This window comes from Canis lupus, chromosome 32, assembly GCF_011100685.1.
Source record: "Canis lupus familiaris isolate Mischka breed German Shepherd chromosome 32, alternate assembly UU_Cfam_GSD_1.0, whole genome shotgun sequence".
NCBI lineage: Eukaryota > Metazoa > Chordata > Mammalia > Carnivora > Canidae > Canis > Canis lupus.
Window position 1 is genome coordinate 10,594,370 of NC_049253.1, and position 27,890 is coordinate 10,622,259.

The following is a 27,890-nucleotide window of genomic DNA, read 5'->3' on the forward strand; positions in this document are numbered from 1 at the left end:
GAGCCACCCGGGCTGCCATAGGGTCTGTTTTTAAAGGGAGCATATGGAATACATTGAGTAGGGTTAAGGGAATGGTCTACACGGGCAGACACCTGTGTTTAAATACTGGTCACTTACAAACTATATGACTTTGAGCAAATTGTCTGTTTTCCTTTCAGTTTTTTAACATAAAATAAAAATGGTTGGCTTGACTTAATACATGACTTAGTGAAACATTTAGAAGAGTGTATGGCATTTGTGTTATTATTAAAGTCCATTTATGCACATGTAAGCATCTACATTAAAAACCCTCTCACATGAACACTCACACTAAGACAGCCATGAAGTCATACAACCCTTATAATAGGACCTCATCTTCTAGATAAACATCCAATAGAATAAAGGCCTCAAATCATATAGAAATTTAGGTTAAGTAGTTCAATTTTAAAATTAAGAAATCCACGAAAAGTGATTATTACTGTTAGATGTGATTATAGTATGGGATACTCTATCTAAAACAAATATTTAGTGCATATTTGTGTGTGTGATTTTTTTCTAAAGATAGTGAGCAGTTTTAGTTAGAAATACTATTCTTCACTGAAATAAAATTGACTTACTTTGAAATGTTTCAAACTTCAAAATATTTTATTTATAAATTTTCTCAAGTAATGTAAGTGTATATAATTTCACATATACGTTTTTATGGATTCCTTTGTTTGATAATTTTAATATGCTAATCAAAATTCTGAATCAGCTAAATTTATTTTCTCTCTAAATATCTCCAGTCATATTTAATTGATACTATGTTTTAAATACGGAATGTATTTATTGGACCATGTGGAGATTAAAATAGAGGAATGCTATAAGACAGCAGGTAGAAAGAATGGCTCCAGAAACATTTTATTCCATCTTCTTCCTTTTGGGTAGGTCATATTTGAACTTAGTTTAAATAATAACTACAGGAGACTCTACTACCTTCCTAAGTTAATGTGAGCCTCTACACTTCTGGTTTATTTTTTTCAAATGATCAGTGCATTCAATGCTAATTATTTAAGATTTAGATCAGCCATAATTCATTGTCATAACTCACATTTAGTAAATACTCTTTCTATAAAAAAATACACCGAAGGGTGCCCCAGTGGCTCAGTCAGTTAAGTCTGTCTCCTGCTCAGATCATGACCCCTGGGTCCTGGGATCAAGCCCACGTAGGACTCCCTACTCAGTGGGGAGTCTACTTCTCTCTCTGCTCCTTCCCCTACTTGTGCTCTCTCATGCTCACTCTTTCTTTCTTAAATAAATCAATAGAATATCTTTTAAAAAATAAGAAAATACACTGAGATGAAAACAAATCAAAGGTGATGCATCCTTAATTGATATAGTTGAATAAATATCAAGTATCATTTAGTAAGAATAGTTATGGCACACTTTCCTTGAAACCTTTTACCTGGCAACCTGAACTATGGAGCTATTTGGAAAACAATAAAAATAATGTGATTTTCAATTTCCAAAAGTAATGTTACTCCTTGCAATAAATTCAGGGCCACCATTTACACTCACACAGTTGTGTGCTGTGCAAGGCTACTCAGCAAAGGCACAGGAAAGGTCTGAAATTCAGCTCATGCTTCACTTGCCAAACTATGAGCTCTCGCTTGGGGCTACATCTACCTGGAGGAAAACCTCCTTATCTAATTAATACACTCTCAGTTTGGTCCATCATGACCCTGAATGAAGTACATGTTACTTACTTGGAGAAAACTAAGCAGTCTTACTGGAGGGCATCAGGGTCTGAGATGAGAACAATGTGTTCAGGAAGAAATGTAGATGGGGCAGTAGGCAGAGTCCTGGAGAGAAGCCACAGCTGTGTGTACAAGTTGTAGAAATGAGTGAAATGACCAGAACTTGTGTATGGAGGGTAAGAGAAGTCATGGGTGGAGGACGGTTAGTTATGAAGTACGTAGAGGGGGAGGAAAGGAAGATCTCCTACAGAGGAAATCCCCATCAGACAGTGGAAGATCCAGAAGAAGATAAAGGAGGAGTGGTCAGCTGTGTGAACTATAATAGTCACTGGGTTTCCAACTATAAGGTTACTTAGCAATTTTAGTGGCCTGGTGGTTTTCAAAGTAATATTGCCATGGTTTTAGGAATAATTCAGTATTGAAAATGTGGGAAGAATGAACATAGAACATTCCTTTCTAAAAGTTGGGAGTTACAGATGAGAGGGAGACAGGAGCCAAAAACATCTGTCCATGTTTGAGACATCTCAAAAAAATTCTTTCATAGAGTTCATCTTCAAGAGACTGTGCAAAGTTGTTTTATTCCTTTTACTACTAGTCTGCTCTCTGAACTAGTTATGAGTCAACAGATGAGAAATTAGAGTGATCTCAAAAAGTACAGCTTCTAGCTGTAATCAAATATATCCTCATAAACATTCATTGGAAACATGTTGGCCATACAGATACCTGTGACTTTTTGACTGTCAACAGGCTATTCAGGTAATACTAAATTTGACTCTGGTAACTTCTTAGAGACCTCTGTTGCAGGAAACCTGATAATGTATTTACTGATACTTACCATGTGTAAAGTACAAGACTACATTTGAATTAGGAACAGAAGAGAGGAAGAAAATAATACTTACATACCATATGTTCTTTTAATTACTTTCTGCAACTCCCATATAAGCTAAATATTGTTTGTTCCATCCTACAGATGCAGAAACTGAGGGTCAGAGAGGTTAAGTGACTGCCAAAGGTCATGTGTTAGTACGTATTAAAGCCTCCAGAGGCATTGCTTGTTGTATTTCCCCATATACCTTTCTTCTTGCCCTTAGGGGCCCTGATAGCTCAGTATGAAGCACAAATCTTATACCTAGCATGGTGAGCTAAGTTTTATAAAAGAATCACAAGTGCTTTAGGACTTCAAAACAGGGAAAACATCTCCAAAGGAGGATCAAGTAAAGTGAAGGGAAGAGAAATCACTGAGATGAGCTACCAATGACTGGTAGTAATGACGACAGTGAGATTGTCGAGGCGGGTGGAGACAGGACGCTTACTGGACTAACATTTGTACTGGGACTAAGATTTCTTTCAGAAACTCAAATTTCTACTATGTTTATTTTTTTTCAAATAGCTCCATAGCTCAAGTTGCCAGGTAAGAGGTTTCAAGAAGGTGTGCTATAATTATTCCAAGTCAAATGATAATTAAGGATGCTTATTTAGTAGAAAGAATGGCAGAAGCATCTCTGCTTACAGAAGTGACAGCAGTGAAGGGCCCTCTGAGAACAGCTAGTATTCAAGGTTGACTTGAGGACAGGGTCCTCATGGGGAATCAGGACAGGGGTGGGAGGGGGGGATAAATTAGAAAAGGAAAGTTAGGAGTAGATCATAGTGGACTTTGGACATAAGGCAGAAGTTAACACTTTATTTGGTAGGAATCTGAAGGGTTGCTGAAAATAAAATTTTTGATTATGTGACTATTTCTTTGGGGAATTTTCAAACATACTCAAAAGGAAAAGGAAATAGTATCATAAACTGCCCTAGAACTATCACCCAGCTTCAAGAATTCTCAATAGCTAATCTTGTTTCATGAATCCCTTCCCCTTGCTTTTTGTTTTGGTTTATTTTGTTTGCTGATGTATTTAAAAGCAAAACCTAGATATTATATAATTTCATCTGTAAATACTAAAATAGGAATCTCTGAGAGGGTTTTTCTAAAATATAGCCATCATTTAATTATCAACTCTAACTTCTTATTATCATCATACCCGGTCCATATTCAAATTTCCCCAGTTGTCTTAAACATGTCTCTTTATAGATTATTAGTTTGAATCAAGACCCAAAGCCCAATTGGCATTTAATTGCTATAACTCTATAGTCTCTTTTACTCTCTAGTTGTCTTCCTTTAATAAAAATGTTTTCACATCACCAATTTTCCCTCAACCTTTGACTTGTATATAGAATGCCACACACTCTGAATTGATCTAGTGACATCCTTATGGTATTGTTTAACCTGTTCTCATCTTCTGTATATCTCACAAACTGCAAGTTCCATTTAGAAGTTTATGATTAGTCTCTGGTTTAATGTTTAGGAAATAATCTCTTATGAAGATGTAGTATACTCCCCTCTTCATTTTATCAAGAAGCAGGTAATGTTCCATTGATCAGCAGGTCAAGTGTTATTGGCCTGATTTCCTGCAACCTTTCCTGTAACAGCTTCTGTATCCGTGGAGGATTGTTGCCTATAAGGACTTTTTCACTGGGCCCTTGACAGTTTTCGGGCTGAGGAATATGTTCAGAAATGTGACTTAGGAAACATAATCTGACAAAAATATGTAGGATGGGATAAAGTGAGAGAAGATTTAAGAGGCTTGTAGACTATTCCTGTTTTCTAGGAATAAGTATTGGCAACAAACATGGAAAGATAGATTCAAAGGACTTTTGTGGAGAATGACATCTCTGGGACTTGGCAATAGATTCCATTTACTGAATCAAACATAACACTGGCCTTTTAGAGTTGGAGGAGTAGTGGTGTGCTTAACAAAAAATAGGAAGGTCAGGAGTCATGAATGGCTTGCAGTAGAAATTGAGAAGTTTGGTTTGAGAATGATGAGTTTGAGCTGATGATGGCATATCTTGGCTTAGACATCTGGTGAGCAGTTGGGAATGCAGACTGCAGCCTGGAAAAGAATTGAGGACATAAGTCAGGTAATAATTAAAGCCTCGAGGGTATATTTGATAGCTGATGAAGGGAGTAAAGTGAAAAGACAAAAGGTTTAGACACAAATTTGGGCATGTCATGTTTGGGTTTTGTCAACCCTTCCTCCCCAAAGCTCTGGTTTATTTAGTTTTAGTTTAGCCCAGAGTGACTCCTTTCTAGGGCCCCAAAGACTGGCTCAGCAGTTTCCCTTCTCATAGCTTAGCTTTATTCTTCCTAATGGAAAGAAATGCCCCCAAGACCAATATGTATTTCACCTCCTATTACTTTATTTTTCCTAAAATCAGACTGTAAAAAATATGACTTCTACTTTGCTACCTCCCTTCTCTTTCTTCAAAGACAATTTTTTTCTTTTTATGACCAATCTACTATTAAACAAATTTGATGGAGATAATTAGAAGAAGATAGGACCTTCAAGTGAGGGAAGAGAGGGCAAAAGAACTTTTCTTCCCTTTGACTTTTAGGGAGGTTGAATGAATGGATGTGTTTAGAGAGCAAGGGGAAGAACCTAAGGGAACTGTATTGGTTGAAAAGACAATGAGAGCAATGATACATACATAGCAGGCAAGGTTGGAGAGGAGGCATGAGTGCATAGGTACAATATTTTCTTCACTCCACAGAGAGAAGAGGGGTAGCTGCAGAAAAATCTGAAGATGAAGAGCACCGTAATTGTAGAAGCTTACATTAAAAGCTTTTGATCATTTTAGTCATCAGCTGAGAGAGAGAGAGCTTGGGCTTCTAATTTATACTGAGCTTCAGGCTTTCCTACTCTCATTTTTTTTTTTGACAGTTGATTGTTTTTTATTCCTTCTCCATATCTCCTTAGACTCAAAGAAATATCTACCCTCATCCTTGTGTTGTGCTCAGTTGCTCTTTACAAAACTGCATTGTTTTATAAAATATGACAAATAAAACAAAGAATCAAACTAACTTGCAAACCAGGCTTTCTTGAGTATCCTGGGCAAAATTATGTTGGGGCAGTATATTAGGAAACATGGTGAAGTAAACTATTGTAAATTAAACCCAAGGTGTAAAGTTGAATGTACCTCTGAATACATTTTAATTATATTGAGCAGTGTAAGGGTATGTAGGATAGCTTAGACCATTAGCTGTAAAATCACAGGAGCTACTGTGGGCATTGAAAGCAAGCTGATACTTTCTTTCAACAAAAGGAATGTTTAGGATTCCAGGTCTTTCACCATGGAGTTCATTTTATTTGACCTCTTAAAAATAAGTAAAAAAAAAAAAAAATTCAAAGTTAAACAAAATAATTTTAGCAGTCACTTAAAACATTTAGATACAAGGGATGAAGATAAAGAGAAGGGAACCCTTGGTTTTGATTGGCAGGAGCAGTAATTTGGCTGTATTTAATTTGTATTGTGTTAGAAAAGAAAGCCAGAGTGAGCTTTCCCGATTCCTGCTGTTTTATAAGCCCTTAACTCCATTGAGCTACATCAGTCTTACTTTTGAGCGTCCTTTTTAAATGTTTGGTTTTTCTGAATTTTCTTTTAGTGCTAGACCCCACTAATTGTTTCCTTATGGCAGCTGCTTATGATTTAAGACTGATCATGAGCACATATAGTCCCTTGTTCAAGGCTTGAACTGACATCACAAAAGAACTTGAAGTTACGATCTCACCACAGAAAATGCCCAGAAAAGAATAGCTATAAAAATTAGTTTTGCAATAAGTGGGGCTGGTTTTGATATTTTAAATTTTTGCCTATACCTACCCCCTGTTCTGCTGGGTCTCTTTTAATCTTCAATGCAAAATGAAAGGTGTAAAGTCTGAAGCTATAAATCTGTTTATAGCTATAATTCCCTTCCCTGGCTTACCAGAGTTTGACACTATAATAAACACAGTTCTTCTGCAGCAACGTTGAATCTGGTTCTTGTATAATTCTTTATATGTTGCTGCTTTGAACACTGAGAGGTTTATTGTATTCTTTTCTTTCTGGATGTTTCAATTCAGCAAGAATTGATTGAGTACCTACTATATGCTAGGGGCGACTAGAAAGTGCTAGGGCTTAAAGTGTAACCTTGGTTAGTCATTCAAGTAATGGTTAAAACCAGTGAGCTGTTTTAGTCTTGCTTTGGTTTTCTTTTGATAATAGTTCTTAAATATCAAGGTAAACTATATTAAACCTTTGTATTCTCCAAACATTTTTAGCCATAAGCCTAACATATTTCTTCCCACATGACGTCTTGATTTTAGGAAATCAGTATATTTATCATCTTTATCTTCAGGTCAAGTGCCTGAGAAAAAAAAATTATTTTATGTTTACCATAATTAAAACATTAAAAACATTGACTGTGTACTTAATAATCATTATCATTGGTCAATCAGGCATTCTACAAATTGTTTCATGGACAGTGTTTTATTTTAGTCAAATAATAAGCATTATTTTCCTCATTTTACAGATGAAGAAACTGAGGCTTAAGGAGTTTAATTAACTTATCAAAGTTTACACAAGTGATCACAACCAAGATTTCAATCTGAATCCGTTTGACTCCAAGGCTTGAGCTCTTAATCACCAAGACAGTTTATTTACTTTATTTTGAAATAATTTCTCCAAATTATACTTTTGCTTTTTTAAATTATCTTTTATTTTTAAAAAAGATATTATTTATTTCAAAGAGAAAGAATGAGAAGGAGAGCATGAGTGGGGGAGAGGCAGAGAAAGAAGCGGACTACCGGCTGAGCAGGGAGCCTGAAGGGGCTCTCAGTCCTGGGACTCAGGGATCATGACCTGAGCTGAAGGCAGATGCTTAACCAGTTGAGCCACCCAGGTGCCCCTGTACTTTTGCTTTTTATTTTTACTTTTTTCTGAAGTACTTTAAAAAGAAATTATATGCAAGCACACACACACACACACACACACACACACACACACACACAAATCTATACTTACATATAGGAGCTCCTACATTTTTATGTCAGGTTTTCCATAGAAAGTTTAACATTTACACATTACCTGTTGAAATTATTTGCAAAATTGAAAGTCTATGAAACAAAAAAAAGTGATTTTTAGGAAGAAATGTCTCTGAAAATATATATTATGCTAGTAAAGCAGAAATATATATTAGAGTTCAAGGTTTTAGGTATACACTTAGAAGAACACATGTTCACATTTTAGTTAGAAGTGAGCCTAAGCTAACTGCATAAAACACTTTACTCAGAAGTATGGTAACTTGATTGACATTTAAATAGCTAGAAATATATATATATACAAATTATGAATAGGCACAGGAAATGATGTTTATAACACTCACTTAGAAGCAACATTAAAAGGACTGGTAACATCAAGTGTTAATGAGAGCATGGAGTAACTAGAATTCCCATACATCGCTGGGTGGGAATGCAAAATGGCCACTGGAAAAGAATGTAGCAATTTCTTATAAAGTTCAATATACACTTACTATACAACCCTGCAACTAAAAATCCTGCTATTATTTACCTAAGAAACATGAAAATCTATGTCTATGTCTAAACAAAACCCTGTATGTAAATGCTCAGAGCAGTTTATGTATAATAACTCCAAAGTGCAAACAATTGTCCTTCATCTAGCAAATGGATAAACAAATTTTAATGTGTCACTAAAAAAAAATAAAATAAAATAAATAAATAAATAAATAAATAAATAAATAAATAAATAAATAAATAGCTAGGGTCCTTACTTTTCAAATAAGCACTGGGTTTTTCCGTTGTTAAATACTATTTGCACTATGATTTTGTGAGTTTTAAATACCTGCTAAAAACTGTGGTACCAAATTCAATTTATTCATGAATGTATGCCTTAAGAACATCTATTTCATTGTCACAATGGGCCAAGTTTATGATGCAGTCAGCAAGTAGGCAGAAATCTTATCATCTGTAGAATTGAGACTTTTACCCTACTTTAACATGAGGTAATCAGATATTCCGTTTCCTTCCTCCCTAGGAGACTTTGAACATTGATAAAGTAATGTTTACAAGAATACCTGAGTACAGGGATCCCTGGGTGGCGCAGCAGTTTGGCGCCTGCCTTTGGCCCAGGGCACGATCCTGGCGACCCAGGATCGAATCCCACATCAGGCTCCCGGTGCATGGAGCCTGCTTCTCCCTCTGCCTGTGTCTCTGCCTCTCCCTCTCTCTCTCTGTGACTATCATACATAAATAAAAAAATTAAAAAAAAAAGAATACCTGAGTACATAGACATCAAACATGCACTGATCACTGAGGTTGTGCTACACTCCTAGAGAACGGTTAATGCCTTTGTCTTCCTTATCTTTAAAAAACTAGGGAAATTACAACGTTTAAATATAGTAACCCATGTTCAGCTTACAGTCTAAAAAACAGAGGAAGAAATGTAATAAAGGTGTACTTTATTTATTAATAAGTTAACGTAGAGGAAGAATGGCTGGCCAGTATGGCCACAATATGTCATCTATGCTCCTTTTACCCAACAGTGATGATAGAGAATTTTCTCTTTCTCAACTATTTCTGATCAGACCAGCCAAGGCTGCCAATAATCAGTTTTTATTTGAATACCCCTAAAACCAGATTTAATATTCTATATGTTTCACTTGGCTCTGGAGTTCCTGTGTTCATCAGAGTGGGAGCAGTTGTAGACCAACCATTTTCTGTTAATGCACTAAATTGTGAACTTTCGAATGAGTCACCACATTGATGATCTGTCAGTGGCTCTCATGTCCACTCAGTTAATTGGTCTTTTTGGTTCTATCTCAGAAATGTCTTCTGAATCTAGAACTTTTCCTTTGTTCCCACGATCATCTATCTCTTGGACCAACGCAATAAATTGCTAAGGAGGATAGCATTCCATGCTCTCAGAGTTCCACAGAGCATACTTGATCTTACCATTCTTTGTTAAATTGATGTCAGACTTCGGCCCAGGGACTTGGGTTTTATTAGCCAACCTTTCCCAAATCTCTTTCCCAAATCTAAGTATCCCCCATTACCACTCCCCACACACTCCCCACACGACATATGTTCTTACCGCCCTGAACTCCTTGTCTTTCTCTTATAGCCTGATGTTCTTTTACACTTAGGCATATTCTTCTGACTGAACTGCTTCACCCCTTCCCAGTCCCGTTTATCTCTGGCCAACTTTCAAGAGCCAGTTCCAATATCATCTTTTGAACTCCAGTTCTCCCACTTTTTTTCCTCTCTGTACTGCCACAACACAGCGTTCATTCCACTGATTACAATTATATTTACATATCCCTCCTTCAGATTCAGAGCACATTGACTGGCTGGTAATTGGCCATAAATGCTTAGAAAATAAAACTTGTTGGTCTTCATAATTCTATGGTAATGAAAAAATTAATCAGAAAAAGGTTTCTTATATTTCAAAAATGAAAATGATCTATGCTTTTCTGGGATAGAAATCATAGCTCCATTCTTATTCCAGCAGCTCTGGCTGCCAAGAATGTCCAGGGTTTGCTCTTTTTCCATTTTTTTTTTAACTTCTAGCAGAATTTAATTTTGTCTTCATGATTACCATCTTTAAAAAATCATTCCCCCTTTAGCTTTTGCCATTCGAAGTAGGCAAAATTTACAGTTGTGATGAATAAAAGGTCTTAATTGGAATATCCAGGCTCCAGGAATATATGTCTTTTCCAGCTATATTTCAATTACTTTATGCAGATTGAAATCCAACATTTTACTGAATGTCAATTATGGTACCTCTCATTCACAATGCTTTTAGTTTGGTTTTATAATTTAGTCAAACCAGGTAATAGAGCCTGGAGAAAGATCTAAAATCTTAGTTATTTGGCTAGAAATAGATTTGGGGAGACTGAAGTTGGTATAGGCTAAGATCCACATTAAAGGCTTGGTACAAATAGCAGGATTGTTGCTATAAATTCTGAATTTGAAATCATTTGAATAGAGGTTAATTTGAAGTTTGCCACTGATATTTATAACACTCTAACAATGCTCTACAAGAAACACTCCAACTATTGAATAAGAACGCTAATAATAAAAACTTGGTTAGCACCTTTAAAATTTGTTATTAGGGTTAATAAGATAAAACTAATTAGAAATAATCATTTCAAATATTCTTATTTATTTATTTAAGTGGACAAAATAAAAGATCTAACTCCAATCTACTGGACCAGACTGGAAGGATAGGAATCCCAAAAGAAGCCTTACCTAAAGAGTCCTTTTCCCATATTTACTTATTTGACCTCAAATTTGTTTTAGCAAGAAAGTTTTACTTTCAAATAGTTACCAATGAATCACTGACAGAGATATCTGAAGAACAAATATTTCCACCAACTATTAAATTGTTAGCTTAGTGTATTTGGAAACAAAATGCCACGGTAAAATATACCGTAATTCAAATAATTCATTAATTTTTATTGTTGCCTATCCTTTGGTTAATACCAGTCTAAAGACAAAACAACTTAAATAGTGACCCAGCTTTAATTTTAAAAGTTAATAATTAAAGAAACCTTTTGTTCACTTGTAATGTTTTGACTTAGAAAAGAACATGACTCCCAAATTTTTAAATACTATCTGTGTTTACGAAGATCGTCCATGTTTTTCTTCAAATTCAATCCATATTTGCAGTGAAGAGGATCCAATTCAGAAATAAGAGTGGGATTTCAGTCAGAGCAGAAGAAAACACCTGCTATTAATCCTAAGAGCACAAGTGGGGTCTGGAGTGTCCGAAGCAGTCGCCACAGCTGTGATTGGAGGTTGACCTCTGCTTCGGGTCTGTCTTGAGCTGGCAGGTGCCAGGACGCCATTCTGTCTGCGCAGAAACATCCCCTTTTGAAGCAGCAGTATTTATTGCTCAATTGTGAATGCAAATTTTTATATGGTCGTGAATTAAGGATCCTTGCTTATGGTAAGCTGTCTAAAGAGGTCTAGTTGACACATGTGGCTTTGGCATTAGTAATTGGACTTTGAGGAAAAAAGTTTTCTTTGCACTCCACTGTAAAATTGTTTTGGAAAAGCTTTGACCTCAAACATGCCATATAACCTAATAAAGTGCCTTGAGAGGACTAGAACAATGAGAGGCTTGGCCTCTGAAATCTCACCAGCAAAAGCAAACTAAAGTTTAAAGAGAAGCTTTTGGTGGGGAAAGGGGTCCGCACAGGGGAGGGGTTCCATAGTAACTGTAAGTAACCTTATAATAGGATTTTCTTCTAGGAGAGTTTTTCTTTTTTTTTTTTTTTTTTTTTTTTTTTTTTTTTTTTTTTTTTTTTTTTAATTTATGATAGGCACACAGTGAGAGAGAGAGAGGCAGAGACACAGGCAGAGGGAGAAGCAGGCTCCATGCACCGGGAGCCCGACATGGGATTCGATCCCGGGTCTCCAGGATCGCGCCCTGGGCCAAAGGCAGGCACCAAACCGCTGCGCCACCCAGGGATCCCCGGAGAGTTTTTCTTAATTCTAGTATTGGGAAGTGTTTAATTGTGGCACTAGACTATTAAACTTTTCCAAAATAGACCATTCAGGTTTTCTAAAGCAGCTTCTCCCACCATAACTTCCATCAGTGCCTAGAAGATTGCCAAACTCTCTATATGCATTGAAAAATGTATATAAAAATGAAAATAGACTTAAAAAACATGCTATTTAAATAAAGACTAGAATATCCATTGTATTTCTTAAACTTGATAGTAGGTATCCTCTCATTCTTTTGGGGGGACTTTCCTTTGCCGAACCAAAGTAAAACCTTACTTGTAGAGCATTAGAGAACATTTTATATGTGTTTAAAATGACCTAATAAATTCTTTAAACTTAATTTTACAGAAGTAGACACAGTCTATAGCAATTACTCACTACTTGGTTCACTGAAAACAATAATAAAACGTTAACATTTTACTGAAAACATAAAGAAAAATGACTTCCATGGTTTCCCTTTGTTTTAATGGCAAAAGTCTTTTCTGGGATAAGAGAGACAAGGGTTTACTTAGTTGATTCCATTATCTTAGCTCCCATTCTCTCTCTCTGACCCTCCACAATTCCTCTTTCATTTTGAACTTGAGGTCTTGGGGTCACTGCCCAGGATATTGGGAAATGCAATTGGGAGGCATTTCAGAAGGTGTCTGTTGAAGGCAGCCACATTCTTTATGCGAATCTAGTTCTAGAGCTGTGTCCCAACACTTACCATCCTAACCTGGTCACACAGACTCGGTTAAAGTCCTGGCTAACTTACTTGCAAGAGACCTAACCTTGGTAATCTATGAGTTTTACTTTTGGCATCTATAAAAGGAATATCATAATACTTTCTTTGCTGGATTGAGAGAAGATTAAATACATTAACAGGTGAAAGTTCTTTGTTAATGGTAAAATACACAAAAATACAAGACATGATATTATAGTTATTATTAAGTTTGTGATAACCTCACAGCTGTTACTCTGAGTGTCATTAAATTCCTGAGAGTGGAAATTTAGTACAGTTCCTCTGTAGCAGATACCTAGCAGGAGATATTTCAGTAGACAGAGTATTCCTACATTTCCACCTGAAGCACCATAGCAAGGACTTAGGAAGGGGTACTTTGCTAGAACCTTGGCTGTGCATCTAGTCTAGACTTACACTGTCTCCCAGGACTGCTAAAGGTGAAGGTGAGAGATTGAAGGTAAGTCTCAAATGCTCCAAGTCTTCAAGTAGGCTGAGCCCTGAAACATGATTTCATATTTAAGAGCTAGCGGAAAAGCGTATGGATGTCTTTAGATTTAGTATTTCCTGCTGGCATTTTTGCTTAAAGATTAAAGAAAATCTCAGTGTGGCTTAAGAATAGACAGCTGCCCAACAAAGTAGAAAATCCCGAAAAGAGCCACATCTATGTGGTTATCTGATTTATGACAAAGATAACACTGTACTACAATGGGGAAAAGATTCATTTTCAATAAATGGTGTTGGGTTAATCTGATATCCACATAGGAGAAAAAAAAGCATCTTGACTTTGACCTCACACTGTGCATAGTATCAGTTCCCTATGAATTCAGATCTGAGTATGAAAAAGAAAGTAGTAAAGCCTCTTTTTTTTATCTTATTTTTGTTGTTTGTTTTTTCCCCTTCAGTTAGGGCACGATGCCATACCAAACAATATAAGTTTAACATGCTTTAACACTGGAAGTGTTACATTAGTTTCAGGTTACAATATAATGAGTCAGCAATTCTATACATTACTCAGTGCACATCATGTACTCTATATCCTGTGCACCTATTTCACCCATCCTCCCACCCACCTCCCCTCTGGCAACCACCAGTTTGTTCTCTATAGTTAAGAGTCTGTTTTTTTGTTTCTCTTTTTTTTTCTTTGCTTGTTTCTTAAATGCCACAGAGTGAAATCATATGGTATTTGTCTTTCTGTCTGATATATTTCACTTAGTTATACCCTCTAGATCCATCTATGTTATTGCAAATGGCAAGATTTTGTTCTTTTTTATGGCTGAGTGATATTCCATCTGTATGTGTATACTACATCTCTTTTTTATTTATCTTAATTTTTAAAAATTTTAATTCCAGTATAAGTTAACATACAGTATTAAAGTAGTTTTAATAAAACTTATAGCTTTTAGAATAAACATAGAAGGATCTCTTTATGACCTTGGAGTAAGAAAAAATTTCTTCATGGAGCACAAAATGAGATAAAGAGAAAAAAATGTTAAATTGAATTTTATTAAAATTAAGAACTTCTGTTCATTGAAACCCAGTGAAGAGAAATAAACACAATACACAGAGTGGGAGAATATATTTGCAATAAATAACTGATACACGACTCATATTCAAAACAATGTAAAGCACTCTCACCTCTCTCTTGATATATATAGATATTATAATATATATAGAACTCTAGCAAATCTAAAGGACAACTCAATAGAAAAAGGACAAAAGATGTGAATAGACAATTTATGGATGAAGATGCAAAATGGACACCACATGAATTAAAAAGAGTTCAACTAATTAATCACTGGAGAAATACAAATTAAAACAGTGTGAAACTACTACACTTCCCATCAGAATATCTAAAACAAAACAAAACGATGGAAAATACCAAATATTGGTGATGATATAGGGAAACTGATATAGGGAAACTTGAATCTATTCAAGCTATAATTTTTAAAATTTATTAAACATGTTTTTCTTTTTCTTTTCTTTTCTTTTTTTATTAGGGCCCTCCTGGTCCAAAAGGTGATAAGGTAAGAAAATGTGTAGCAGAAACAAATTAAGTTAGTGGAAATCCATTGGTATGATCTATGCTATGTTATATTTTGTAATGAGCGTCACATATGGACTTTATGCTAAAACTATCTACCATCTCATTTTCCTACTCTACAGGGAGAACAAGGTGATCAGGGACCTCGGGTAAGTTGCATTCTTCCAGTCCTGGGCAGAAAGTTGGTTTTCAGCTCCAAACTTATTGAATTAAAGTAGCCCTGGCTTTATAACTGCTTTTGTGTCATGGTTTAGTAATAGCTGGCAAAAATACCATACCATGCCACTTGTAAGTGAAATGGCCTTAATAATAATTAATGGGTACCTCCTATAGCATTGCTTTAACTTGAAACCTTTAAATAGGACACTGTACAATAATTAGCCCTACTGGTTAAGGGCCAGATTCACTAGTAAAAAGTCAATAACAACCATCATTTTGTTTTGTTGGCCGTTGGGTCCTTCAGGTTTGCATGCATTGTTTTGTAATATAGAGGCTACTTGGATTCCTCTTAAATTTGGCCTTTTTCTGCAGTTAAACTTTATGTGCTATTGCATAAATATGTTATATTATAGATGAAAATATTAATGCATTTTATATTTTTATTCTTCATAAATTTGAATAATACTTACTTGAATTTCTTATTTTTTATAGATTTTTTTAAACAGATAAAAGATGTAATATAATTTAGCATCCCAGGGAGGAGGGGCATTCTTTTAGTCTTCTCAAATGTGGCTCTTCTAACCATTATAACACAATGGTGAATGCTTCGTTGTTACCTTGGTAGTGCCAAGTCCTCTGCTTCACATCTGTGCCTTATTACCCAAATGTTCAGACATACTGTTCCAATGATGTAGTGGCTCCGTTCAGACATACCTCTCAATTTTCTCATGTCACTATGCACAAAAGCGAGTATTTGGTTGAAGAGTCATTTTTTACAGTGGAAAAGCACTTTTAAAACATTCAGGTTGAAAACAGAAACTGTAGGTTTTGTAAGATTCACTGTGTGTAGTTAATTGTTGAGTTCATTTATAGTGCAGTCAAGGTTCTATTGCAAAAAATGTAGTTGATGCAAACTTGATAAGTTTGTAGTCTTATCTCTTCATGTTCATTAAACTAGATAAAAGGTATGCTATGATTTGTTTTCCTTCAGTTCTTCAGCCATTTCTTTATATAAAAATAATGACCATGCCTCAGAGCATTTTGTTTCTCATGGCAATTATTCTAGCGATGACTAACTTCAAGCTAAAAGCTGATGTTAATGGTTAAGGAGAGTAAACATCGTGATATCTGTCATAGATGTGAATGGAATAAAATTCTCATAAACTTAAATGATTAGAAGAAAGCCACTTGATCTGTATGTGGTGATTATTTCATATGGCATGTCTCCATGTACTGAGTATCAATTCTTTATACATGAAATATCAAAATCACTCAACTTGCCTTCTCCAGGTAAGGGGGAAGCTGTTTCCATTCTGAGAAATCTTCTTTTGGCAAAGGAAGTGAAGGGGTGGTTCACAGCTTAGCTGTCATCAATATGCACACAGTCCTCATTTTCAAAAAGGTGTGTTGGCTTTCATCGTTCCAAAAAGTGATGATTGATTATAAAGGTAGGCCAAATTTTCAGGATGAAACCTGAAACCATGTGAAATTCACCTGGTTTCATGTTGCATTACAAACTAAGACTTGGACCAGGTTCCTTGCAAGTTTGGCCAAAGTTCATGAACTGCTTTGACGAACCCAGACTGCCTTTCATACAGATTTCAGCCAGTTTTCACACTGACTAAGGCCAAGTTTCACACGATTCAGAAGCCATTTAACATTTCAGGTGCAAAGTGGCAAAAATTGATCTCATTTTCCCCACAATTTTGCTTTTTATTGGAGTTTGGATTGATTTTATCATGCAGGGTGAATCTTCATGGGTAAAAAAAAATCTAAAAGTTCCTGTGAAGTGTATGTGAATAAGAATGAGAACCTACCAAATTGCCTGTCTTTTCTCAGATTCCTAATTTAGAAACAAGGCAGGTCACATTTAGCGCTCTTTGAAAAATAAACCTCCCTTTCTAGTAAGAAAGTATTAGCGACTTATTAGGAAATTTACCATACTAAGATAGTAAAATGAAAGGTTTATATTTCCAGAAAAATCAAAAGTAAGTTAGAACTGGAAAAGTTTTCAATTTTAATGAAAATTCACTTTACTCACATCCTCCGTAGACACACTATTCCAGCTGATGCTCATGGAGACTTGCTTTTCTAAAATGTAGACCTTTGTGTTTGAATATCATGCCCATTTTTATCCTATCATAGTTTTTTAATTCAACTTTTTACATTTGTTTCAAGTAATTTATTTCTTTCCATAATTGACAAAATGACCCTCCATCATTTCAGTTCTTTGTTAGCTCACCTACTGTTATGGGGTTTCTACTGTTTCCTGAAGAAACAGGGCTTCTTGAAGACGGGCTCCATTTTTTTAAATCTTTTTTCTTTTTGGCTTCTGAGGTGTCAAACAGGAATATAGTAAGCCATATTATATGATTCAAAGCAGAAAAGTGTTGAAGATAATATAGACATTAAGCAGGTGAAACTATTTTTGAAACATTTGTACATATATTTAGCAATATACATTGAGCTTCTGTTATCTTCAAGATACCATGCTTAATACTTTAGAAACTGTAAATGGAGCCACAGTTTCTCTTTTCTACTACCACCAAATTCAACCTACTATCAGCTCATCTTCTTGATTACAGTAGCAGTCTTCCAAGTAATTTTGCTTCTACTCTTGACCCTGTGTAATCCATTTTCTACACAGCAGCCAGAGGGATCACTTTATATTGTAAATTAGATCATGTTACTCCCTGTTTTAAACCGTAGGATGAAATCCAAGCCACTTTTCTTGGCCTCCATTAACCTTCAAGATCTGGCCCTTGCCTAACTCTGTAATCTCATCTCACACCATTCTTCCCCTCCCCGAACTGTGCTCCAGCCACCTAGTCCTCTACGTGCACTTCAAACACATCCTACTCATTCCCAACTTGATCACTTTCTATTTGCTCTCTTCTGGTCTTCTGGTGATTGGGTTCTTCTTATCCCTGAGATTTCATCTCAAATACTTTTTTGGGGAGAACTTCTCTAACTACTCAATCTAAATCTGAGATTATCCTATTTTGTATATTTATTTATTTGCTTGTTATCTGTAAAACATGCCCCACCATTTATATGAACTCTATGAGAGCAAGGGCTTGGTCTATCTTGGTTCATACCACCATCAGCTAGAATGATAAGGACTCAATAAATATTTGTCGAATGTTAGAATAAAATATTATTATGTCATTACTGCCGTCAAGTTGCTAATAACTCATGGGTGCCTGAATAAGAAAACCAGGTGGTTGTATGTTATATGCCTTAAATAACAATGCCAAGAGATTCTAGATAACTGAACATTCTTCCATTTTAAATATAATTGGACACTGTGGAAGTGGTGACACTTGTGCTAGGACTTGATAAATGGATAATCTTTAGAAGAGAAGATGAAGAGCAAGCCGTTACACATTCCAAAAAGAAGAAATAATACAAACAATATTACACAAGTGGGAAATGACAGGATTCATTTAAGGACAATAATATTTTATTTGCCAAGTGTATAAGTTAAATATAGAAAAATTACATCATATAAGACTGAAATTTTTTATCAAAGTTATGTTATGGAGCATTTTGAATGTTTAAGTGTGATAGGCAGAAGGAGGACATTGAATATTTTTTAGTACATTTTTTATGTATATTACTGCCAGATTCTTTGGTGTTATTACCAAATGTTCTTTATGAAAATCTACTTGATGATGGTGTTTCATATGGAGTGGAATTGGAAGAGACTGAAAGGGCCCAGGAAAGTGTTAGTCATCCAGAACAAGGTCATAAGAACCTGAGCTATAAAGATAATGACCAGTCTTCAGTGAAGAAGTGAGCAGAGAGGATGGGCTGGCTCAGTCTGGAACATAAGGTATCATTGGAGGTAAGGGACCACACTCAGCAGAATGAGAAGCTGAGCAATGGGGAGGGGCTATGTTGGTGAGCCAAAGAAGAAATTCCAAAGGAGTCACCAAAATATGGGAAAGAGCTCCATGTTCTTTATGGAGCCTACCATATGGGTTTATTTTTCTCATATAATGAGAAGTTTGGAGAAGGTAGTTGATGGGGTTATTTATATAATTCAATGATGTAACTATGGAAGTCTGTCTGAATCTCTTGGCCTTACCTTTGTAATTGTAAGAAGGCTGCTTCAAGTCCAGCCACCACATCTATATCAATAGGGAAAATAAAAGGAGAGGAGTCTGTACCCAGAAAACAAAAATTTCCCCATGAATTTCATGGCAAACTTTTAGCTCATGTCTCATTGGCCAGACTATGTCATGTAGTGACCTCACAGCTAAAAGTGAACCAAAGAGACTGGAGTTGAAAAGGAAAGTCAGGTCATCTTGTAACCAAACCAACATGAGTTCACTCCTTGGTAAGGTATAGATAAAGGCTGCACCAAGTGGAGTTGTCACACAAAGGAAACTTTATCTGTAGCAGATAAAGAGATCACAAGGAATAACTTCCAAAGCTATGACTCTCTGAGCAGGCATGAGTGGATTCCTTTTATTTAGGGTTAGGATGAATATTCAGCAAAGAGAGATTTGGCATCGCATGTAAAGGTGGGCATAAATTTGCACAGGTGTACTGAAAAAACATGCCTATACATGCATCGTACACTATGTTAATGAAGCTTTTGCTCCTCCCTGGGCAGAGACTTTACCATTATACTGAGGCATAGATAACTATTGGACAAGGGGAAGGGAGCTATGGGAATCCTCTAAGAGCTAGTATTAATAGGATCTTGGGATCTTGGGCTCGTTATCTCTCCAAGGCCTTGCTTCTACTCAGAACCTTGCCTCTTTGTATGCTGGAATACATCAATTGACCTTGAGTTCAGGTCATTATGGAGACCATTAGTGGATTTGTTAGTGGGGCCTGAAAAGACACAGTAGCTGATTAGGGGGGAAACATTTCTGAAGAGCAAACTTTAAGCTTTCTCCTAGTTTCAAGGTCATTAACCCTATGGGGCACAGTTTCAATCTCACCAATAGGATTTGCCACAAGTATCAAGCAAAAACTTAGACAAAGAGGGAAAACCAAGGATGTATGACACTAATAGAGGAGAAATTAATTAGAAAGAGTCTTCAAGCAGGGGTGGGAGATGAGTTCAATCTATACTGGATTTACATTCAGGTCTGTGATCGTTGGTGACTTGTGGCCAGGGTCAAGTTAAAAAAAAAAAAAAATGCAGTCAGGGAATAAAACACTACTGAAGTGAAAATTCAGCACAAATCTTTTAATTGGATGTAGGGGCAGACATTGCAAAAGGTCAGAAAGACAGAGCTGAAGTTTCTGGTTTGATAAAATTTTTTTTTTTTAATTTATTTATGATAGTCACACACAGACAGAGAGAGAGAGAGAGAGAGAGAGAGAGTTAGAGACACAGACAGAGGGAGAAGCAGGCTCCATGCACCGGGAGCCCGACGTGGGATTCGATCCCGGGTCTCCAGGATTGCGCCCTGGGCCAAAGGCAGGCGCCAAACCGCTGCGCCACCCAGGGATCCCTGGTTTGATAAAATTTGTCAGAAGAATAAGTAAGTCAAATTTTAGTTATGTGGAATTTGTGATCTGGATGAATTATTTCACTGGAATAACATAGCAAACAATTGAAAGCATGAGACTGAGAATCTGAGGTGGTGCCATAACCATTCCATAGCTGGAGTGAACATTGAAACCCTGGAAGTGGAAAAATTGTGTGTGAGAGAGTGAAGTGAGAACCACTTTTAGGGAGTGGGACAAAGAAGGAGAATCAGAAAAGACAGTGAGCTTCATTTAAAGGCAAAACCAGGACACTACAATATTTGAACACTAAAGGATGAATTACTTAAAAAAAAATGGCCCATTAAATGCTCTCAATAAAAGGAAAGGACCGGGATGAGGCCTATAAAAAGCCTGTGGTTTTGATGTCCTGGGGTCATGAGGTATTAAGGGAGTATATTTTGTTAAGCAGTGGAAATCAGAGTGCAAGAAGTTATAAGGTAAATGGTAGGAAAGTTGACAATCTTTGAATACTGTTGATGGCATTTGATTTAGTGCAGAAGAAGGTGGGCTAACTTTTTTTGGCATGAGTTTTCTGTCAGTATGCATTGAACCAATTTTGAGTTTACAATTTTAGGTGTAGTGTAGCAACCGTAGATATCATTTGGTTTTATTCTACAAGACACTGAGTGTTAGATTTCCACCGATGAATGCATCCTGATGTTAGAATTGCACTTTCCTCCTTGCTTCCTGGGGAGATGTCATTACAGATTTGCCATTAATCTTCAGTATATTTCTGCAAACATCATACTTCAGTTAGGTCTTTGGGCTGTATAGTGGGGATGGTGCTTTTTCTGTGATGTCAATCACCAAGACTGTGTTCCATTTCAGCCTCCTAAATTTGTGTGACAGAGTTCCGAGACTGTGACTGTACTGTGTATTCAGGCAAAGGTTGAAGACCTGCTGTCAGGGAGTTGTAGGGGCATTCCTAGACTGAACAAACATTGGACCAAGAAGTAATACCTCCCACATCATAATTATAATCACTAATTACTTAGTCTTACAACCTGTTAAACACCTTTCCAGGCAAGTTGCACACATCATCTCTAAGCCTTACTGTGGTTCAGGAAGATAGGATACCAGGAAAGAAAAGTAGGAAAAGTGCATGCACTGGGGTGAATGATTATATCAACATGGGCTGGGGTCAAGCTGGACTGGCATCAAATTCTGACTCCCACTATCTGCCCCTATGGTTATGACAAGAATTAAATAAAATAATGTCTGAAAAAATCTATAGCAAGTCCTTTACAGATCATAGGTGATCATTCTGTCCATAATGCATATGAAGAATCTGGGGTAAAGTAACTTGCCCAAGTTTACATAATTTGTAAGTTGTAGGAAAATGGATTCGTACCTAGCTCTCTCGACCCCTAGTTTGTACCTTTCCAGTGGGTCAGGCTGTTCCCCTATCAACAAGGTAGTTGATATAGTCATCAAGCTCAATGTGAAACAACAGGGATGACAAAAATACCTATGGCTCAAATAATAACACCAATAACAATAAGCAATTTTATTGATCTCTTAAAATGCATCAACCATTCTATGAAGACATATCTTATTTCAACAACCATGTGAAATACTTGCTTTCATTATTTCCATTTAATAGATGAGGAAACAAAGATTTAGAAAGTTTAAATATTTTGTTCACAACAACAGAGCCAGTAGGTGACAGAGCCAGGATTTGAGGGTAGGTACTTACAGATTACATTTTCCATATATTTTCTCATTTATCCTCAAAAGTAACTCTATGAATTAGTAGCATAAATAAGAATATGACCATTTTTTAAAAGACTTATTTTAGAGAGAGTGTGATTGGGGGAGGGGCAGAGAGAAAGGAAGAGAGAATTTTAAGCAGATTTCCCACTGAGCACGGAGCTCAACAGGAGGCTTGATCTCACAACCCATGAGATCACAAGCTGAGCTGAAACTGATTTGAATGCTTAAACAACTGAGCCACCTTGATTGACACCCCATCATATGACTATTTTTTTTTCTAACGGGGATTGAGCTCAAGCTCAGGTTAAATGATTTGTACAAGTTCTTTGCACACTCTACCATAAGACAATGCTGGGAATCAAACCCAGATTTAAAGTTTTGCTCTCTTTTCATGATAGCAAGCTGCCTGCAGGTGGCTGCCAGGACCTTTTCAACTTTAAAGTTCCATGCCTCTGTGAATGAGAGCGAAACATCTGGAGAACACAAGTGCAAATAGGAGCATCTTTTCCTTGGCTGTCATGGTAGCCTCAGTCTTTACAATTCATGCACTGTTGACCCACCCGCCAGAAAACAAATGAGTAAATGCCTCATAGTCATACCCAAGAACCTCATGTAACATGAGGAAACGGGAAAATGTTGATCCCCATCCAAGGCACATCAGAATACCTAGTTACCTTGTGATGATACAATTTTTCTTCTCAACTTGATGGCACCAATTTGAAGATTATAGTATAATACCAAGATCTCAGTATATTAGCTACTAGTAGTTTTTTTTTCTTTAGGATGCATGACCAGATGAATAAAATCTGCTTTCTCCTGTTCATAATGCTGTGTTTACATGTTCTACAGGTATTTTGTTGTTTCTGCTCTTATTCTGAGCCTCTGTTTGCAAAAAAATTGCTTTGTATTTCTTCATCACTCACAGAACCTGATTGTCAAGTGTAAAAGACTTGAGACTTTCAAGGCTTTTCCCATTGTTGTCTGCACCCATTACTACTATTACCATCACTTCAAAGAGGATTTGTTTGCCCAGATCTTAAGGGACCCTGCCCCTGTCATGAATCAGAGCCCTGGGAATCACAATGATACTCAAGACTTTGATGTTAATAGCTCATATTTCTTTTCTCTATCTTAGTGACTTAAAACATATTTTTAAAAATAAGCAAAACTGTTTTAATGTTTAATCCTGTCTTTTTAAATTAGGGTACTATGTTGCTCCAAAATTGTGTCAAATATATCAATCAAATTTGGCAATAAAATGAACAAACATCATGAAGTTATCTTTTGACTATACATTAATCTTCTAATCGGTTGGCTACTATCGCCTTGCCAAATGACACGGAGGCCTGATAAGTAAAAGATTTAATGGTTTTTGGTCTTAACATCATCAGCCAACAGCTGGTTTTGAATGAGTCCTGAGCTCTCACAGTTTCAGTAAGCCACCCAGGAGCTCTGCTTAACTATTTTCATAAAATTCTTTCTCTTCCCAATGTATTCAAGTAAATTTTCACAACAGCTGGGACTACACAAATCTGATAGCATCTTAAAAAAATCTTCAACAAGACAGATTAAGTTCCAGAAGAGGACAGCATTTAGAAGTTTATTTTATTATCTTAACCTTTGTTGACTTGAATGATTAAACAGATTCTTTGGCTCTGCTAAAACATTTAGGCCTGGATATTAATTTGATGTCCTTATTTACTTAACCCTTGCCTTTCTCTTCAGCCCTAATGAATACACTACTCATTTGGTACTGAATGTATTGCCTGAGAAAAGGGAAGGGATATAACACAATGGAAAGAAATAAATTGTGAGAAAATTATTTTAATGCTTTCCAGATTCAGCAGAAGTTGGTTGGCATGGAAACAGCAAGCTCATTAAAATTTGCAAACGTTCTTGTTGTATTTTTTATAATCAGAGTTCTCTTTTGAGTGTTCTCTGTCATACTTCAAATCACTAGGAGCAGGTATTGAATTAAATCTAGGAACATTTGTAAATGTGTCCTGATGTGGGTTACTTTATTTATTTATTTTAAAGATTTTATGTATTTATTCATGAGAGACATAGAAAGAGAGAGGCAGAGACACAGGCAGAGGGAGAAGCAGGCTCCATGCAGGGAGCCTGATGTGGGACTTGATCCCGGGTCTTGCCAGGATCACGCCCTGGGTGGAAGGCAGACGCTAAACTGCTGAGCCACCCAGGGATCCCCTGTGGGTTACTTTAAAAAAATAAATTATTTCTGCAAACAATTGTTGATATGTAGACAATATTTCCCTTGGAATTCAGTGTTGTGAATTATATCTCCATTATTGATTGTGTGGCCGAGCTTATCAAATAAGAAAAAGACAACACTTTAGGTCTTGTACAATTTTGTCTCATGTAAAAAACTATGTAAGTAAATCTATAAATACAGTAATCCAATGGAGTAAACTTTTATACAAAATATTTGGAAGTAAAAGTGAACAATTTACAAATCTTTATATTAAGACAACAAAAACAAAATAGTGGAAAGCTTGAGATTTGAACCTTTTATTGAAAATTCTATTAATGACCACAGAAGTATTAAAATAAAAAAAAATCCAATCCTAAACGTATCCTCCGACAATGAATTCTGGAGAATGATGCCAACCAGTTTAAATAGCCATTGGATTTTCTTTCAGTGTTTTTAATGTAGTGACCTTCACAATAAAATAATTATTCATTCCATTTTATGAAGTAAAGGAAATATTTCATTTGTCCACACTCTTGTGCTCATTGTTTAAATAAACTGCAGTAGTTTCCTTTTTACTTCTGTACAATTATCTAGATATACACCTTTTAATCTTTTCAGGCTAATGTGCACCATTTCATATTTTTCTTAAAATTGAGTGGAATGAAATATTTTAGAAGAAAAAGGATACATGTGTATATATTTAATATTATTCCATTTATATTTTTTGCATGAATTTTTATAAGTTCTTACAGGTGTTTTCTAAATAAATTAAATAATTCCTTGATACATTCATGATTCTATCAAATATAAAATATACATATTTTATTATTTTTATCTTATATTTAAGCAAGTTAATTTTCACTTGAATTCAAATGTAAGACCTGTATTTATTAATCCATATAGTATGCAGCTATAGTTTGCATTAATGCCTGCAAACTGAAGTATATAATAAAATACACAGAGAAAGATAAACTTGGGTTGGTGACTTTTAATATTAAATAAGGACAAGAAAGTAAGCCTTTAAATAAATATATTCAAATTTGTATTTGAATGGACAAAGAATAAAACATGGCTGATAATATCTATGAATAATGAACATATTGCAAGTAGGAAATACAGAAATTTTAAAGCAATTTACACTAACAAAATCCAACACCATTCCCACTATTCTTCCATCACTTCCAAATGCAGCATTATAGTTGCAACAAAAATGTTAATGAAGTGGATATACCAAATAAAAATTAAGAACGTATGAAATAGCAGGTTTTAAATAGTAAATCATTAAGGGATGCAGAAGGGACTAGAATACAGCTCTATACTTTTGAGTCTTCCCCTCAGAATGAGTGGAATAATGGCTTATGCATTGACAGATGGTGTTTAGGGAAAACAGTTCCTGTAGGTCTGAATGAGATGGGTCTCTGGAAAGTCATTTAGTGCCAAACAGCAGCACCCTTTCATAAGCATACCTGCACTAATGTGTCCAGCAGCTCCTGGTAGCAGACATAGCCTATAAATCACAAGTGGCAAACAGGACTGGCTTTGTCGAAAAATAATGTCAGTTGCAAGGTCTCACTTCAAATGCAGTTCTATAGTGACTTTAGACAGAGACAGAAATCTTTGATTTTTCACCTCTTAGAAGTCAGTTAAATTTTGTTTGAAAACTGCTGATATTCAGAGAAGTCTTTACTGATATACTAGTCTTTTTAATATTTTGCACAAATAAACTTTTGAATTATTTAACACATGCACAAATAAACACAGTAGCAGTAAGAATAAAAATAATAGCAATAGTAATAATGTAACATTATTGTTTTCCTCGTTCCAAATGCCAAGAAAACTGGGCAGTTTTATCATGCTTTATTATTTGTGAGTCTAGCATGAATCTGTTAATAAAGGAACTTTAGGGGTGGAAAAGGTAATATCAAAACCCTCTAATGTAGTATTTGAAACATCAAAAAACTAGTAACATTCATTCCAAGACAGGAATTTTAGTTAGATACAGGCCTGAAAGAATTCACTAGAATTAAGAACGAAGATAGGGAAATGATGATAGATAAGCAAGAGGAAAGAGAAATTGATGTGGCACAGTGTCAGTGATGTTATGGTTTGAAGCCCATGTCATGTGATGTGAACTAGAGAAACTAACTGTAACCCTAGAATGTTCAGTGGAGCAACAGGTAGTAATTCTGCATCGTTCCCATGTCTTCATATCAGCCTGAACATTCTGAGTTTATTGACAGTTGAGAAAAAAGACTGAGTTACCACCAAATTTTTTATTAAGATTATATTTCATTGTTGTTTTAATTTCTTTATGCCCTGGACCTTTCATCAGGCTTATTTTCAGAAGCTGAGTTCATCTATTAAAATTGTGGCCCAACCTCTGTATCTCACCCAAGTCTTGAGCCCATTGTGACTTAGTGGAGGTCATTACCTTGTGAGATTTTCAGAATGGCTTAAGGGAAATTCTGCTGGTAAGGTAGGAAGTATAGAATGAGGGGTGTGGCTCAGGAAGACGTGCCCGAATGCAGAGCACACCAGAGAATCTTCTAAAATATGCCTGGTTTTAAGTTGCATAGCCTGTGTTATTTTGTCTTTTTCAAGGTTTACAAGTTGTTTCTCATATTAAGAATTATCAGACACGGGCAGCCCGGGTGGCTCAGCAGTTTAGCGTCAACTTCAGCCCAGGTCATGATCCTAGAGACCCGGGATCGAGTCCCACTTGGGGCTCCCTGCATGGAGCCTGCTTCTCCCTCTGCCTGTGCCTCTGCCTTTCTCTCTCTCTCTGCATCTCTCATGAATATATAAATAAAATCTTTAAAAAAAATTATCTAACACTTGTTTTTGCATAGTCAATTGATTAAAAAATTATACTGTATGTCACTCTGTATGCATGAGTTTGTACATATATCAATTTTCATCAGAGAATTATTCTATCTGTAGAGGTATTTTATATTCATACATCATGTGTGAATATTTACTTAAAATTACAGTTGCCTATATATCTTTGTTAAAAAATTCCCCATGAGTATAGATAATTATTAACATATACAAGCTCTAGATACACTCAAATGTAAACCATTTTTGTTTATTCTTTAATTCCTATTAAGAAAAGATAAGCAATGGTCAACAGACACATGAAAAGATGCTCAACATCACTAATCCTCAGGGAAATGCGTATCAAAATCACAATGAATAATCACCTCACACCAGTCAGAAGGGCTAGCTTCAAAAAGATAAGAAATAACAAATATTGGCAAGGATGTGGACAAAAGGGAACCCTCATGCACTCTTGGCCGGAATGTAAATTGGCACAACCACTGTCGAAAACAGTATGGAAGTTCCTCAAAAAATTAAAAATAAAAACACCAGATGATTCAGTAATTCTACTAGTGGGTATTTACCCAAAGAAAATGAAAACATGAATTCAAAAAGA

General features: G+C 35.9%; 1 protein-coding gene across 6 annotated transcripts in view; it reads left to right on the top strand.

The window, feature by feature from the left end:
* Window positions 1-27,890, top strand: part of COL25A1 (collagen type XXV alpha 1 chain) — a 444,588-nt gene that overhangs the window by 271,879 nt on the left and 144,819 nt on the right. For all 6 annotated transcript variants that reach the window (XM_038581926.1, XM_038581929.1, XM_038581924.1 and 3 more), the window contains exons 6-7: window positions 14,819-14,845; window positions 14,985-15,011. In XM_038581926.1, the coding sequence (XP_038437854.1) occupies window positions 14,819-14,845; window positions 14,985-15,011 (54 nt within the window). The remainder of the gene's footprint in view (window positions 1-14,818; window positions 14,846-14,984; window positions 15,012-27,890) is intronic.